An 18216-nucleotide genomic window follows, 5' to 3' on the forward strand; every position below is an offset into this window, starting at 1 on the left:
GCAGAGTCCGACCTGCTCCGTTCTTTCCAAGTCGCCAGCTCCGAACAGCCAGGCCAGAATGACGTGGAAATCCTCTTCCCTTGCTACCTGTGCGATCCACGCGAACTCGAACTGAGCGCTGGGTTTTCGGCCCTAGTTTCCTCCGGAAACCGGAAAACTCTCTTCACCCGGTTTCCCGGCTGCGGGCCTGGGAGAGGCAGCAGCGCAGCGGCGGGAACCGCAGCCCGGCGTCCCTGGAACCTCCCAGGTCAGAGCAGCCCCTGTGTGCGTGTGTGTGTGTGTGTGTAATATTCAGTCATAAAATAACTCATTAAAAATGATAGAGCAGTTGCATTATCTGCTGTTTGCTATTGTGTCAATTACAAAGCTTATGGAACGTAAATTTATTCATGTTTTCTAACTCCTGTGTTTTACTAACTGCTTATTCAAGAGAATTTCTTTTGCCCTGCTAAGTAGAGCTTTGTATATATAATAATCATATGAAAAACCAGGCCAGATTTTTTTGTTGAACCAGAAATATACTTTATGTATTGCTATGGTTAGGATTGTAATCATTAATATTTACTAAGAAGACTTTTTTACTGAGCATGAATTTTTCATCTGAGTTGTATGCAGTTCAGGATGTATGTAAAGCATTCAGAAATGTGTCAACATATGCTGATTTCTTATGGTACACCTTAGATCCAGGCAAGCTCAGTATTGCTATGTGACTGTATTAGACAACACTATTTTTATAATTAGAAAACCCAGTATAGAGTAAAGTTTTAGAAATCTTTTGTCCTATTATGATCACTCTCCTGTATCAGAAAAAAGGTCTCTGTAGTTGAAGAAAAGCACTCTGCCCATACATATAGGGCCAAGCTGTTGTTTTTTATTGTAAAGTTTGTTAACATCAGTGCTGTGATTGTGAACTTCTTGTAGGAGAGGGAACGCTGAGATCCTGCTGACCCTGCAGAAAACTTTCTTTGGAGAAGTGCAGCATTCTGGTTTCTGTGGTGACAATAGTTTTCTTGCAGTCTCCCTAGCTCCTTTTCAGGATTCCTGGGAGAATGACTCTGCTTGTGTCTGAGCTGTGTGAGACTCACATCTCCAGAGTGAAGTGAAATCGTTAGATGAAATGGGACATTTTTATTTGTGATATTTCCTCTCTCCTTCATGTTTATCCTTTTGGAGGCATCGTTTATTTTTGTTCCATGAAACGTTCTGAATGCTTTCTAATGAATCTTTCCCATATGCAGGGACGCACTTACCTGTGAATCTGAGAGCCCTGGATGGCAAAGAGAGGAAAGTGTACCAAAGGATCCAGGTATGTTCGAGGGATTGAGGAGGATGGGGAGGCCCTCAAATCCCAGTAGAAGACTTGAGATTTGTTTTGCTAGAGTCTATTTCCTTCCAAATATTTCTGGATAATTGCAATGTGAATAACACAAGAATATTCCCATTGTACGTATTAAAAGACTATGTATGTAAGAATTTATATACAGAGGCAAACATAATTTAATTTGGTTTTGTATGTGAAGGATGCTGTCCCCTTTCCATTTATAGCTTCTAATTCTAATTCTAATGATAGTGTTTGTCATAACAAGGGATGCCTCTTAGTTTTTCCCACTCTTAGAGTTTCAGAGCGTTTTGCATTTCCTTTAGGTTCTCTTTTCTTTTATGTTTAATTTTAATTTCTCCATTTCCAAAAGTAATGCCAGCAGGATTTTGATAAGATTTGATTAATATCTCTACAGAGTATTAAACTCTATCTATATTAACTTTCCAATGATATCTGCTGTCGACCATCTTTTTGCCAGCTGTCAATATTTTGCACTACTATAATTTTAATATATTTTTAAATCACCATTTATTTTGATTCTTCTCTAAATTTTTAAAAAAATTCTTGATGGTTTCTCATTTCATGAATGTGCTAAGAAGAATATAAAGAATTCTCTATTTATATTTCAAAATGCCTATAGGATTTTGGCATTTCTAATCTTAAAATCATTCTTTTATATTTCTTCACATGATTGAACGAGAACATGTTAGCAGAGACTCAGTGTTTGGGTCTTTTATGTGTTCTTCTGTCTTCTATTGATGTCAACATTCAAGATTTAATGATGAAAAATTTTAAATCAGGTTTTTACTAGGTTTGAACACTTTTTTATTGTTGTTACTGTTGTCTTTTTTAGACACTTTGTCTATGTAGTCCTGGCAGTTCTGGGACTCTGTAGATAAGGCTTCCCGTGAACTTAGAGATCTCCTTTCCCCAGTATAAGGTTTGAGCCACCTGGCCTTCCTGACTTGTTCTGACACGGACACAGGAGACAATACTACAGGAAATTTGATAAGATTGTGTGTCTTCCGCTGTTGTATGGGTGGTTTTCTGGAGGCCTGCTAGTCATTACTGTTTTTCTGTGCTGTAAAATGTAAGCGAAGACTCAAAATCAGTAGTGGACATTGAAGCTTACCTGTCTCACTGTCTGTTTCCTACACTTCTGTCATTGCTTTATTTATTTATTTATTTATTTATTTATTTATTTATTTATTTGGTTTTTCAAGACAAGGTTTCTCTGTAGAGTCCTGGCTGTACTGGAACTCACTCTGTAGACCAGACTGGCCTTGAACTCAGATATCCTCTTGGCCTCTGCCTCCTGAGTCCTGGGATTAAAGGCATGTGCCACCACTGCCCGGCATTGCTTGTTTTATATATTTGGAAACTTTTGTGAAATGCACTCATGTTGATCATAGAGTTTTCTGGAAATGTACCATTTGATTGTTTCTTAATTTTTTTTTTTTTTTTTGTAAGTTGATAGATTTTGCTTTTTCTCTTACCGGCTATAATTGTGATCTACCTTCCTTATGAATTTTCTTGAGCCTTAGCAATTTCTATTCTTTTTTATGTATTTTTTAATAAGGTCGGCAGCATTGTAATGGGCCATGGTGACAGCCTTAGGAGCATTCATTGGTGGCACTGCAGACATGATCTAGTGTAAGGAGTGAATTTAACATATTAAAAGTGTATAGCATCTTTTCAGATATGATTATATACCATTCAAGCTATTCAAGTGGTACAAAACCGGTTTTCAGTATCTTTTCGACTGAGTAGGACCTTATTCAGCACGCTTCTCCTCCTGACGTAGCTCATATTGAGTAATCTTTGCTTTCAGTTTCTTATTTTTGTCTACAGTAGTTTTGTTTCTCTTTCATTTCTGCCAGTTCTGGTCAAAGCAGCTCTATTTCTGGGTTTTCCATGGTAGCACCTCCTAAATGATACTTTAAAATATCCAGAGCACTGGTTGGCTTCTGTGGTTCTTCATTTAAGGCTACCAACACTTATGTCACAGTGTCCAACACCCCAGACTTCTCCTAGTACCTCTATAACTACTTGTCCTTCAAATCTGAAATTGGCCATAGTGACAGCCACAGAGGAGTAGGTGGCTCTGAAGACCTGAACTATTATGCCCCTTTTATTTATTTTTTAACATCTGAGAAATGATCTCTGTGCAAGTGTACTATATTTTCTTTATTCTTCTGTTGAGGGTAATCTAGGTTGATTATAATTTCTGGGTATTATTTTTAAAGCTGCAGTCATCATGATTGAGCAAGGTTCCTTGGGTAGGTTGGAGTGTGCTTTGGGTAAATGCCCTAGAGTGGTATGGGTAGATCTTGAAGTAGTTTGATTCCCATCAGTGGTGGCTGTACAGTGTTGCACTCCTCTAGCAATGGAGGATTGTTTGTATTGCTCCACATCCTTACCAGTATGAGCTGTCACTCGTGTTACTGATTTTAGCTATTCTGACAAGTACAAGATGGGATCTCAAAGTAGTCTTCGTTTACATATTCCTGGAGGTATTAAATATTTTAAAGTGTGTTTTGGCCATTTGAGTTTCCTCCATTTAGAATCCTCTGTTTAGATTTGTCACCTATATTTAAATTGGATTTTTGTTTTGATTGGTTTTTTTTCCCACACCTAGTTTCTTGAGTTTTTTATATATTTTGGATATTTTGGACATCTGATTAGCAGTTAAAAGAAATGGACAAGCAAACATGTTCTAATATACTGCTAAGGTATACTAAAATTGTATTTAACTGGATAAATAAGCACATTTGTCAATAAATACAGTATTTGAAAGAATTTAAATACATTAAATGCTATATTCAGGGACATTCTGATTTGAGGGCCAGTATCTGTTTAGCATATTTGAGTTATACAATTTTTTCCTGTTTGTGTTCTGCATTGTACATTGCAAAGGTAAAACAAGAGACTAAATAAAGCTTTAACTTACAATTAATTTCATCAGTTTTTAGCCTGTCAGAACCTATTAAGTTTAAGCTTTATAAGTGAGTTTTGAAATGAAGCTCTTTTAGTATTAAAATAAACCTCTTTGACCCCAAAACCTACTCCATAACATGAGTAACATAACATAATAGTTTCCCATATAGTTTAGTTTAGTTTAGTTTAGTTTATTCTGAAACCATCAGCACAGGAAAAGGTTAAAACAGTAGAGTGCTTGTCTGAGGGAACTCTTAATCTCTTGTTGCCTTCCCTCTCCCTCCCATAATTATTTGGTTCCCCATTCTAAGTGGGAATGAAGCGTCCTCACTTGAGCCTTCTTTCAGAAGTTAACATTATAGACTGTGAGTTGTATAATGAGTATTCTGGACTTTTTTGCTAATATCCACTTATCAGTGAGTATATACTATTCATGTCCTTTTGGGTTTGAGTTACCTCACCCAGGAGAATAAATTTTCCATCCATTTGCCTGCAAAATTCATGATGTCCTCATTTTTAATAGCCGAATAGCATTCCACTGTGTACATGAACCTCATTTTCCATTTACATTCTTCAGTTAAGGCTTATCTGGCTTGTACCATTCTGCAAGTCCACTAGCAGTGGAAGAGTGTTCCTCTTTCCCCACATCCACATCAGCATGTGTTCTCTCTTGAGGTTTTGAGCCATTCTGATTGGTGTAAGGGAGAATCTCAGGGTAGTTTTGATTCAGATTTTTCTGATGACTGAGAACATTAAACATTTTATTATGTGCATCTTGACAGTTTGAGAATCCTTCATTGAAAATTCTCTGTTTAGCTCTGTACCTCATTTTGTAATTGGGTTGTGTTTTCTAGAGTCTCACTTCTTGAGTTCTTCATATATTTTGGATATTAGCCTTCTACGTGATGTAGGGTTAGGGAAAATCTTTTCCCAATCTGTAGGATGCCCGTTTGTCCTGTTGATAGTGTCCTTTGCCTTATAGAAGCTTTTCAGTTTCAAAAGGTCATATTTATTACTTTTTGATCTTCGAGCCTGAACCACTGGTGTTCTGTTGAGGACATTTCCCCCTGTGCCAGTGGGTGTGAGGCATTTTCCACTTTCTCTTTTAGTAGATTCAGAATACCTGGTTTTATGTTGAGGACCCTCACCACTTGAATTTGAGCTTTATGGAGTACCAATGAATTCACATTCTTTTATATGTAGACCACCAGTTAGACCACCACAGTTTTTGGAGTTTTGTAAAAGATCAAGTGTCTGTAGGTCTATGAGTTTATTTCTGGGTCTTCAATTCTATTCGATTGACTGACCTGTCTGTCTTTGAACCAGTAATATGTGTTTTTTTATCACTATTGGTCTATAGTTTGAGGTCACAGTTTGAGGTCAAGCATAGTGATTCCTCCTGAGATTCTTTTATTCTTCTGCCTACAGTAGGCTGTGTGCATTGACCTACATTCAGGCAAAATTACCCCTCCAAAATAAATAAATAGACTTTAAAAAGAGAAACTATAAACAATCTGAAGGTATTGAGAGGTAGTCCAAATAACAGTACAAGAACAGTAAAGTTGTCCTTCTTAATGTGAGAGTAAATATGGAGCATGGATATGTGACAAGACAGCTCACACCTTAAGTAAATATTGGAATTGTTAGGGATGATCTGATTAAAAAAAAAAGTTGTTCAGCTGGGCGGTGGTGGCGCCTGTAATCCCAGCACTTGGGAGGCAGAGGCAGGCGGATTTCTGAGTTCGAGGCCAGCCTGGTCTACAGAGTGAGTTCCAGGACAGTCAGGGCTACACAGAGAAACCCTGTCTCGACAAAACAAAACAAAACAAAACAAAAATTGTTCATATAAATGGAGCCCAGAGTGGCAAACATTCCTTGCTCATTGTAATGTGGCAAAAGATTTATCATTTGATGATATAGTTACGTACATAGCAGTAACTTTTTATGAGGATCCACTCTAATTATGGAATAATTTAAATTACAGTAGAATGCTATCATCCAACATCTGCATTAGTAAAATAAGTTGGGTTAAGGGCTCCGTGTTAATTGTGTCCTTAGTCAAAATCAACAAACTCTTCCATTCTACAGGTGGGAAGTTCACTGAAACCAAGTACATTGAGTGACATTCTCACTGTCTCACTCCAGTGTATATGGGACCTAGGCAGCCACATGGTTCTGAACGGAAGAGGAGGATGTGGGCATTAGTCTCATGCATCTGTGAGTCCTCCACACAGTGCCACAGTGACCCTGGGGAAGACCCTCTCTTGATTATCTGTCCCATTCTTTGTTACATTTCCATCCCATTTGTTTCCCTTGTATTTCATGTGTGGTTGAGGTTTGCAGTGGGTAGCCACCTACCATGGTATTAGACAGTATGGATTTCCATAACTCACTCCTGAAGTGGAAACTTAAGGGTTCTCTGAAAATTCAGTTTTGTTGGATGGTATTTTGCTGATGCCCCCCACCACCACCACCACCAATGCTCCCCTAATTGACTTCGTTACAGGGAGACCACATGACCAGGCAGGCTCCTGGCAATTTCTGAAAGTGTAAGCCAGCTACAATGAACTGTTTTCCTTTATGAGATTTGTAGTGGTCATTGTGTCTCTTCAGAGCAATAGAAACCATAAGTCTAGGTCTTTAATCTACTTGGACTGAAATTTATGCAGGGTGATAGATAATGGTTTTATTTGCATTCATCAACAAGGAAGAAGTTCAGTTAGACCAGTACTGTTTGTTGAAGATGCTGTCTTTTTTGCATGGTGTATTTCTGGTTTCTTTATCAAAAATCAAGTGTCCATATGTATATGGATTTTAGACTGGGCCACTCATGTATATTATTTTATAACTTATATATAATGATATTTTGACTTATTTCTAAGTTTTTTTCCTTGATCTCATTTATTTCTAACCTTACACTAACTCGAACTTAATGTACTACATTGAACACACAAGGAAAGAGTGGACAGCTTTGACTTATTCCTAATTTTAGTAGAATCACTTTGGGTTTCTCTTTATTTAGTTTGCTTTTAACTATAATCTTGATGGAGATCACCTTAAATATGCTTCAATGTTTCTTGAGTTCCAAATCTATCCATGGATCATGTCTGAGTCTTCTAAGGCAATGATAATGAGGATTTTTTTCTTTCAGTTTGTTTATCTAATGGATTGCATTGATTTTGTTTTGTTATATATGCTTTCTGACTTGATGATATTTCTGACCTTGTATGCTGACCCCAATTAAATGTTGTCTTTTATAAAAGTTGACTTGGTCTTGGAGTCTCTTGACAGCAATGGAAATCCTAACTACAATATACTTGTAGCAATATATCATTCATAGATTCCCTCTTGAGCCTGTGATCTTTCCTGTCATTAACGTTTGGCTGGCTTCCAGTATCAGCTATGCATTTCTTTTGTGCGCTGACCCCAATTCAAGCCAGAAAGGCTTTTGTTACTTACAAAATAGTTTGGCACTATTGTGCTGGTCAGCATACCGTGTAGCACAGGTTGGTGTTACAACACTAGAGATTAGCATGTGAGTATAGCCACTGATGATTGTTTTGCCAGTTTGCAGAGCACTTTTAGCAGTTTGAATGCTACTCTAGCATATCTGTAATGTTTTTAGACAATGAGTAGTCTGCTGACTTCTCAGCTTAAATCTCTAGGTATGTGTAAAATAAAGTGATATTTTCTTGAATTTTCTTTAAATACCTTATTAGGAGTATTATCAGATTGGAGCTTTCTTGTGGAATTCTTGTAGTCTTTGAATCAAAGAATTGTGTTTCCCAAATTGTGTAATTTGGGGAAAATGCTTTCCTTCTTATTTGTCAGATTAAAAATGTTGTAGGTCTTTCTTGCTCTTTATAAGCAATGATGCACTGTTATGGGTTATTGTGAAGAAATTACACATCCTTGATTTTCTTCTGCGTATAGTAGAGTGATGACAGCTGTTGTCAAATTTTGTAAAGACAGGGTGTTGGCTACTATCTTGATTATATATACTGTGGTATGTTCCTTCTGCTTTCATGTGGGACGATGAACTATGCCAGGAAACATGGTAAGGTAGAGTGGGTCAGAGACTCTAGTATTCAGGTACTCACCTGAGAGATGGTAGTCACCTGCCTGCTACCTCTTAGATTTCTGGTTGGGAACACATGCCAAACTCCCTGTGTCAGTCATGTAGCTCAAAATGGAGTTCTCTGTGCTAATAAGGTTCCTAGAGGCCTTGAGGGTTTAGTCAATAAGCTTCTCTTACCAGACATTCCTTCCTGCAAAAGGCATTTAATTCTGTTCCACCCTGAGACGTTGGTACACATCTATTTTCCACAATGAACATGGATAAACATGGACTGTCTTTTTCCTTGAGAACCTCTGTGGGGGGCAAGGAGAGGGTCTTTTCCTATAGAGCTGCAGTTTAAGTGTTTTGTTTAAGGCCCATCTGTGCCCCCAGATAACTGCTGCCAAGCTAAGGACAATCTATGGACAATCACAAATGAGATAAGCCTGAACTCCTATTTATTCCCAGCCTTGGGCTAGACATCGTCCTCAGCCTGCAGGTCCCTGACTATGCTCCCAACTTCTTGCAACTCAGTGATGCCTAGGTGTCTAGGATTTTGGGAGCCCTGGTTCAGCCCTCATTGTGGGCCTGTGGATCCCTGACCCTTTGTTCCCAACATTTCTTTGTGGTTCTCCAATAGCAACTGGAGACCCAGAAGTCAGGAAACCCTAACTTCAGCTCCCTATCTTAGACTGTGTCTTCCCATCCACAGAGCAGTGTATCAGTGCTTTCCCGAGACCCAGCACCCACATGCACCAGTGCTGGGAAAGCACAGACTGATACTCTTCACATTCTTCAGTGCCTTCATAGTGATCTAAGGTGATAATTTGCCTCAGGCCTTTCATGGATATGTTGACATGGTTTTGTGTCTTCTGTCACTTATTACATATTTTGTGCCTTAAATTATTTGGTTTGTGTGTGGTTGAAACAGTCTTGTATCCTTGGCATGAAATCAAGTTTAGTACCCTTTCTGTATCCATTAGAAAAAACCTCTAAGGTCAATATACATCCTTACAACTGATCTATGACTTTTTGTTTTTGTTTTTTGTTTGCTTTTTGTTTTGTTTTGGTTTTTTGCTCATCTGCTTTCTGAATCAAGATAAAGCTAGCTTTTTGTGATGACTGTGTAACATTCCTTTTCATTTTATATTCTGCAATATTCTCTTCAAGATTATTATAGCTTTTTCTTAAAAAAAAAAATGAAGAATTCATTGCTGAGTCTGTCCAATCCTCAGACATTTTTACTGGAAACAAAACTTACCTAGTTTTATGACGTGAAAAAGTTCATTTTCAATTGTTTATAGGAAACTGTATTTTCCTCTTTAATTCTCAGTAGTTTTATATAACTTTCTATAGCATGTCATCCTTCTGGTGTTTCCCATTGTCATCCTAAACTATATAGAAAGTGGCATAGAATGAATCCATATAAGTGCCTGTTAAATGTCTGGAGAACTATTTAATATGAGTGAAATATAAAGTCAATATAATACATCAAATGAATTGCATATATGCTAATATCATGGTTATGACAACTTTGTGATGTAATAGGATTTTAACATTCAGAATGAGTCATTATCTTTGAGACAAACATAAATGTATGCATATATGTATGTATATATTTGTATGCTTGAGTGTGAATGTGTGTATACAGGTATATATGACAGGAGTCCCATGTCACACATTCTTATTTTCATGTTCAACTATATGAGTTATCATTGTAGAGGTAATGCACAACAGTCAGGAATTGAGGAATCTCACTGGAGTCCTTAGTAAATTTGGGAACCTGAAAACTAACTGTAACAATATACCAAGACACAAAGGTATGCCTGTCCGTGACAATGTTTCCAAAAGTGATAGGATTTCAATGGATCCGACCTAATGAGTAAATCCTTCCTCTAAGGGCATATCCAGTAATGATTCACTTCATCTCTGTGTACATTCTCTTATTCGTAGCAGTCATCACAGAGTTTCTGCCATGTCTACTTCTTCATGATTCTGCCTTGACATTACGTAGAACAGTCATTTCAACTTGTGAGTTGTGACCCTTGGGGTCAATTGACTCTTTCATAAGGGTCACCTAAGACTACCATAAACATATATTTCTGATGGTATTAGTAATTGATATACCACTTCTGTAGCAATCTACAGGTGTGTCTACCACATTAACTTACAAGTGTATTATGAGTGTATTAAAAGGTCATACCATTAAAAAGATAGAGTTCTGCTGGCTTAGAACATTTGTAGACATTCAATTTAAAGAGATGTGTGTCCTGAATTGTAGTAAGCTACTTAAAAATGCATTCATGTGGATTTCAAGTGACCAATATTCTTACACAAAGGAGACTTAGAAAGAGTTCAACATTGAAAGGAAGAGTAAATCAGAAAGATACATTTACTTCAGGACCAATGATAAAATGGCAAAACGTGGTGCTTGGCAGGTAGAATCTCTCTCTGTACTCCATAACGACAGGAAACACATGGAAAAGTAGATGTACTGTATCTTTTAGGTAGAATAAAATGAAATTTGTACAAAGGGTCAGTGATGGCTAATCAAACTCCATTTAGTGCTAGACATCCATCTTAGTACCCACTATCCATAAGTCCCTGACTCTGGTCCTTGAATCGTAAGTTGCCAGAATAACTGAGAAGTAGTGTCTTGAGCAGGTATACATTTGCTCTATTTTGTGTCTCTTAACTGTTGAGGTTTGAAAAAGGCCTGAGATTGTAGTCATTTTCCTTGCTACATTAAATGTCATTCCAAGCTCTCCTATCTGTAAGAATGTTGACACTATTCTTGTATCATTTTTGTTTTTGTGTCTCTTTATCTGCTTTAGCATTGTCCGTGACAGTATTGTATTAATTTTAGCTTTTAATTTTTTGCAACCTTGATGTGAAATTTCAATTTGAATTCCAGTCTATATTGCTGAGACAGAAACTCGGAGAACAGCAAGAAGAATGAATGCTTCTCTGGTAAATGCTCCCCAGGTCAGAGTTCTATTTGTATTTCTTTGAAAATTCTTGTTATTATTTAAATTGTTCTCTACCTATGGTAATGTTATCTAACATGTTCGTTTTCTGTGATTTATCTTTGTTCTTCTCCAATAATCAAAATTAATTCTTCAGATCTTTCACTTATAATAGGACTAGTGCAGCCCTACCTGATTATGTTTTCACTGGATGTTATACTGTGAGGACATAAATTGCCAAGGACTGATGATGACCTTAAGATCTTAAAGACTATTGTAAATGATGTTCAAAAATATATTTATGACCAATTTCTACATTAGATGGACTTGGGTCCTTTAATATTACTAGGAAAGGAAAGTCTCCTGTGTCATATAAATTGCATTTCAGGAAAAGTCATATTTTCAGAAATAACCTTGTGAATTTGGATCTGCACATACATGTACAGTGACATCACCGAGCAATACATGGAAGGGTAGAATTTATGGAAGGGTAGAATTATAATACACTCACTGTCTTAAATCCTAATGATAAATATTTCAGCTCCCCATAGGCACAGATGATGGAAGGAATATGTGGTTTTCTCCTGCAAAAACGTAGATGTGTTGTAGGTTGATGGAGATTTCAGCAATCTGGTATCTCTTTATGGCATTTTATGTCACACAGTGACAATGGTTTTGTTTGGACACTTGACATCTCTCTTGGAAGATACTCTGCTCAGTCTCTGTGTGTGTGGTGGTTTGAGCATGCTTGGACCAGGGAGTGGCCTTGTTAGAGTAGGTATGGCCTTGTGAGAAGAAGTGTGTTACTGTGCAGGTGGGCCTTGATACTCTTCTGGCTTCCTGAAGCTACTTTGCTCCTGGATTCCTTTGGATGAATATATAGAACTCTTAACCTCCTCCAGCGCTGTCTTTGTTAGGGTTTTACTGCTGTTAACAGACACCATGACCAAGTTAACTCTTATAAGGTCAACATTTAATTGGAGCTGGCTTACAGGTTTGAAGGTTCAGTCCATTATTAACAAGGCAGTAACATGGCAGCGTCCAGTCAGGCATCTTACAGGAGGAACTAAGAATTCTACATCTTCAGCCAGGCGTGGTGGCGCACACCAGTAATCCCAGCACTTGGGAGGCAGAGGCAGGCGGATTTTTGTGTTCGAGGACAGCCAGGGCTACACAGAGAAACCCTGTCTCAAAAAAACCAAAAAAAAAAAAAAAAAAAAAAAAGAATTCTATATCTTCATCTGAAGGCTTCTAGCAAAAAGCTCACTCCCAGGCAGCTAGGACTAGGGTATTAAAACCCACATGTACAATGACAGACCTCTAATAAGACTACACCTTCTCATAGTGCCACTCCCTGGCCTAACCATATATAAACCATCACAAGCACTATGCCTACCTTGACTCTGCTCTGGTTCCCACCATAATGATAATGACTGAACCTCAGTACCTGTCAGCCAGCCACAATTAAATGTTGTCCTGTATAAGAATTGCCTTTGTTTTGGTGTCTCTTCACAGCAATAAAACCCTAAGACAATGAGGAAAGATCTCAGTATATAAATGGTTATTTTCTTTTTCTCTTTGGCTTCATTTATTTTATAAGTACTATAAACACTACTACTGTCTCTAGCTATGCACAGCACATAAAATATATTTAACATTTCAAGATTCAAATTTCCATTTAAGTCAGACTCATGAACAGTCAGGTTTTTAAAAAATTCTTAAATAATTAGTATAATTATTTCTCAATTAAAAACTCAGTTAGATCAAATAAAATGATTCAACTTCATCTGAATGCACTGTCAATGTCACTTATTTACACATACAGTAATTATTCACAGCACAAGACCTTATTGAATTTATGAAATTCTTAATATCTGTATTACATATGGCAATGTTGAAAAAATTTAAATAATTGTCATGCTGTCTAATACTGTTTTTCTATTTATTTCATTATTCAGAATATATTCTATAATTATTTTAGATAGCATCTTTTATTAAAATTCAAATTTAATTTTCTTATATGTATGTTGCTACATTTGCTTGAATGTTTTTACATATCCTGTGTATCCCTTCAGCCTATAAAGTTCAGAAGAGAGCATTGGATTTCAACGAATTGGGATTAATAATCTGTTGTGTAGTTCCATGCGGGTGCTGGGAAACAACTCTGGATTATAAAATCCTAATTTCAGACAGAATTTCAAATGAAGTGATGGTGGCGTATCCTTCATCTGTGGCTTAGGTTGTAGAAAACATCAGAAAATGTTTTCTGTAGGGGAGGGGCATAATGAATGTAAGCAATGTAATATTTCATTCTATACATTGTCTGTACAAGAGCTGCAATGCTTAACTTCTAACACATTTCTCCAACATTTGTAGATGTTTGTCTTGACATATTTGTCATGACTCATCACAAATTTCTTCATATTCTTTATTCTACCTAAGAAAACACTTGTGTCCAGCAGCACTTGGTAAACAGGTAATTTTCCATTACAGGGTCAGTTAACATTCAAGGATGTGGCTGTGGACTTCTCACAGGATGAATGGAAATATCTTGACTGTGCTCAGAGGGCACTGTATATGGATGTGATGTTGGAGAATTACAACAATCTATATTTTGTGGGTAAGAATAGTCTTCTTGTAGAATTCCTGATTCATTCATTTAAGTGACCTACTGTGTGTTTATGTAAACTCTGAAATGTTTAGAAACTTCCAGAATAAGGATAGCTCTGGTTTCATTGTCTTTCCTTTATATTTCTTCCCATTCTTTGGAAAAGGAACAGGTGTTATATTTTGTGTAATCTCTCTAAACTGTGTATTTACTTTTAATCAGAACTTCTCAGTTGAAAAGAATTTAGTATTGAGAGCAATAATATATATTTCCATATACATAGTAATTGAAATATTTAAATTTTATTATTGTATTTAGCTATTTATTTAGTTATGAATTTTAAAAATGCAGAATATTTTAAATAGAGAATGATCTGTTGGTTGTGAGAATTTTGTTGTGGCTTAATTGTTTACTTTTTGACCTCTGGTCTCTATGTTTAGTACTGTTATAACATGGTTTGTTTTTATCATTATTATTGTTATTATTATTATTATTACTTTTTTTTTAAAGTCCAGTCATTACCCCCTCTTGGTCTACCCTCCCACAGTTCCTCATCCATTCCTCCTCCTCACTGTCTCCAAAGGATGCCCCCTCCCCATCTCCAGTCCTTGCCACTCTCTGGTACCCCTACTCTCTTGAGTGTTAGGTACGTCTGAGATCTCTTAAACATGGAGCCACCAACCAGGCAACATACACGAGCTTCTCTGAGGTCCCTGAACATATATAGCAGTACCTGGTCTGGCCTTAGTGGGCAATACACAACATAGTTTTTATATCATGAGTTTCATGCCAATATAGATTACATAATGAATTCCTAGATGGCCAAAGCTACACAGTCTCACTGTGTCACAACACATAAAGAACAAAATAGAGAAATTTTGTTTATATAATCCTTAAGTGAGCTCATTTTTTAAAAGTTCTTTACTGCTCAAACACCTGTTCTCCCTACCTTCTGCAGAGAACTGTATTAAATAAGAATTAGAAGGCTATTTATATTTCCAGTCATTTTATATAGAAGAGATTTGCAGTTCTTCTAAGCATCCATGTAATGATTTTGACACAAGAAAGACCTTTTTTGAGATCCCTATCTTTGAGAATGGCTAATTTACCTTAGAAAGTTTCAGCAAACACAGGATAGTGTCTTACTCATCGATTGATACTTGTCATCTCTAATTTTACTTTTTTTTTTTCAGAGAGTCATCACTTATCTCATAAATATGAGAACGTCTTGGATGAAGACACACAGTGTATTATCCACAATCATGTGAATATACAGTCTTATAAATGTTATGAACTTGGAAAACTCATTCATGAATCCATCCAAAGTACATCTTATAAAACTAGTCACAGAGATATATCTTTTGAAGCATCATATATAAGTAGACATGGTTCTATGAACACCAAAGAACCTTGCAGATGTAAAAATTGTGTAAACTGTTTAAATTTGTGCTCTATCATTAGTCTTTATCAAGGAATCCACATAGGACAAAAAGAACACAACACAGAGCTTGATAAGGTTTTGGACACTAAACATGAACTCACATTTAAACAAAGCAATAATGGAAATAAACCTTACAAATGCAATAAATGTGACAAATGCTTCACCCGCAAAGGAGATCTTTGGAGTCATCAGAGAATTCATACAGGAGAGAAACCTTACAAATGTAGTAAATGTGACAAATGCTTTACCCGCAAAGGAGACGTTATTATTCATGAAAGAATTCATACAGGAGAGAAACCTTACAAATGTAGTGAATGTGACAAGTGCTTTACCCACAAAGGTGGTCTTAGAAGTCATCAAAGAATTCATACAGGAGGGAAACCTTACAAATGTTGTGAATGTATCAAATCTTTTAACCGGAAACGCAATCTTAGAATTCATCAGAGAATTCATACAGGAGAGAAACCTTACAAATGTACTGAATGTGCCAAATGCTTTACACGCAAAGGAGATCTTATTATTCATCATAGAATTCATACAGGAGAGAAACCTTACAAATGTAATGAATGTGAAAAATGCTTTACTGTCAAAAGTGACCTTGGAATTCATCAACGAATTCATACAGGCGGGAAACCTTACAAATGTACTGAATGTATCAGATCTTTTACACAGAAAGGCAATCTTAGAAGACATCAGAGAATTCATACAGGAGAGAAACCTTATAAATGTAGTGAATGTAACAAATGTTTCACCCAGAAGGACATTCTTAGAAGACATCAGAGAGTTCATACAGGAGAGAAACCTTACAAATGTAGTGAATGTGAAAAATGCTTCACCCAGAAAGGTGATCTTAGAAGACATCAGAGAATTCATACAGGAGAGAAACCTTATAAGTGTAGTGAATGTGACAAATGCTTTACCCTGAAAAGTGAGCTTAGAATTCATCAGCGAATTCATCTAGGTGGTAAACTATACAATTGTAGTGATTGTGACAAATGCTTTACCCAAAAATGTAGCCTTAGTATTCATCAGAGAACACATACAACAGAGAAACTGTATAAATATGGTGAATGTGATAAATTCTTTACCCAGAGATGTAATGTTAACACCATCAGAGAATGCATACATTAGAGAAACATTACAAATAAGGTGAATGAGACAAATCCTTTATGAAGAAAGATCATTTTAGAAGTCATCAGAGAGTATGTACAGGAGAGAGACCTTACAAATTTAGTAAATGTGCAAATCCTTCACTGTTGACTTATCTCTTAGAATATATCAGAAAACACATAAAGGAGAGATACTATATAGGAACTATGTATGAAGAAAGTTCTTTTCTAGTATCTCAGGTCTAAAAAAAAAATCATGTAATTCATGGTAGGAAAAAAGTTTCCACTTTCAAAAGTGTGGCATGTGCTTTTATGCAAGCAGTATTTTTCTGGCACTTCAAGCTCTTTACAAGAGAATTGTTATGAACATAAGAAACTTGTGGAAATCTTTATGTAGATGTTCAAATCTTAAAAACTCAAGCACTGGGTTGGAGAGATGGCTCAGTGATTAAGAGCATTAGCTGCTCTTCCAGAGGTCCTGAGTTCAAATCCCAGCAACCACATGGTGGCTCACAACCATCTGTAATGGGATCTGATGCCCTCTTCTGGTGTGTCTGAAGACATCTGCAGTGTCCTTACATACATAAAATAAGTAAATTAAAAAAAAAATGAACAAAAACTCAAGCACTTAGGCTAACAGAACATCTCAGAATGTGACAGTGAAAGAAATTTTTCTTTAAACTTTATTACTTGTTCACCCTTCAAATAGTTCGTAATAAAAACCAAGTGGGGTAACCTGAAATAATGTAATATTCTCTACTAGTTTCTTGGAGTCTGAAATATCCATTGCAAAAGGAATTACCCATTGATGAATTGGTAATACTCCTCTCAAAATAATGACACCAATAACATTCTACATGTCTAATCCAAATGAAAAAAAGTCACACAAATTATACTTCTTAAAAGAGGGTATGGCAAACTAAGCCATCAAGATAGGATGTTCTTTATCCTGTAGATGTGCTTACAGATATGCAGTTTCCTCCAAATGTCCAGTATTGAAAATCTGTATCATATGCTTGTTTCAAGGTTTAGGAGAGTAACTATGTTTAAACCCTTTGGCTTTGGCCACTAACTCCTTGCCCATACTCCAGTATATAACTCCAATAAATCTCATTGATTCAGCAAGTTGGATTTGTTTGTTTTCAGTCTCTACTTGGAGTGGGTAGATGAGTATATATGTTGCATTTCCCCAGAAAATGTCTCTCATAAAACATAACTGAATCCACTAAGATAACATAACAGTAATACTAGAGTAGTGTTTTTCATCCTGAAGTTGGCAAACCCTTTAGGGGTGGGATGACCTTCTCATGGGGTTTGCTCAAGACCATAGGAAAACACATATTTTAAATGGTCTTAGGACTGAGATACCATTCCTTTGTCTCCAGGTATGTCTGCCTGAATAAGAATACATTGAGTTGTGTGTCAGTGCTGCAGCGTTAGGAATGTTGGAACTATTGCACTAGGGAGAATGCATTTGTGTTAATTAAAATATGGAAGATTGAGTTCAATGTTCCAGGCTTACTGCCTTAGTAGTACTAGGTAACATTACGATGGCTCCACACTGAGTGTAGTCGTTGGGAACCTGAGTGAAAAGCCTCTTCTCTTCCTTAAATTCAAATAACTTTGTGCTAATCATTCTATGGTATGTCACAGGCTTCCTTTCTGGCACTCCTTTAAATGTCTCTTAGAAATGAACATAATTAAAGACAAATGACTAATCAGGTGTTTTATTTTGCATTGAAAGACATTTTGTATCTTTGAAAAACTAGTTTACTGG

The 18216-nt window shown here is 36.6% G+C and overlaps 3 protein-coding genes across 10 annotated transcripts in view; 2 read left to right on the forward strand and 1 right to left on the reverse strand.

Annotated features, from left to right (window-relative positions):
* The window catches only part of LOC127673904 (zinc finger protein 501-like), a 210918-nt gene extending 193350 nt beyond the window's left edge, over window positions 1-17568 (forward strand). For 3 of the 5 annotated variants that reach the window (XM_052169674.1, XM_052169677.1, XM_052169675.1), the window contains exons 2-5: window positions 1239-1306; window positions 11230-11300; window positions 13775-13901; window positions 15083-17568. In XM_052169674.1, coding sequence (XP_052025634.1) covers window positions 1239-1306; window positions 11230-11300; window positions 13775-13901; window positions 15083-16461 — 1645 coding nt within the window. In that variant the 3' untranslated portion in view covers window positions 16462-17568. Of the gene's footprint in view, window positions 1-223; window positions 248-1238; window positions 1307-11229; window positions 11301-13774; window positions 13902-15082 lie in introns of those variants that run through there. The other 2 variants (XM_052169679.1, XM_052169676.1) reach the window with 2 other exon arrangements.
* The window catches only part of LOC127673894 (zinc finger protein 420-like), a 261819-nt gene that overhangs the window by 193149 nt on the left and 50454 nt on the right, over window positions 1-18216 (forward strand). The window contains exon 1 of one of the 4 annotated variants that reach the window (XM_052169646.1): window positions 165-247. The exons of the other annotated variants lie outside the window; for them this stretch is intronic. The gene's annotated coding sequence lies outside the window, so the exon portion shown is untranslated. Of the gene's footprint in view, window positions 1-164; window positions 248-18216 lie in introns of those variants that run through there. 4 annotated transcript variants of the gene reach the window in all.
* The window catches only part of LOC127673908 (zinc finger protein 420-like), a 75817-nt gene that overhangs the window by 27694 nt on the left and 29907 nt on the right, over window positions 1-18216 (reverse strand). The window lies entirely within an intron of this gene.

Source organism: Apodemus sylvaticus, chromosome 23, assembly GCF_947179515.1.
Source record: "Apodemus sylvaticus chromosome 23, mApoSyl1.1, whole genome shotgun sequence".
NCBI lineage: Eukaryota > Metazoa > Chordata > Mammalia > Rodentia > Muridae > Apodemus > Apodemus sylvaticus.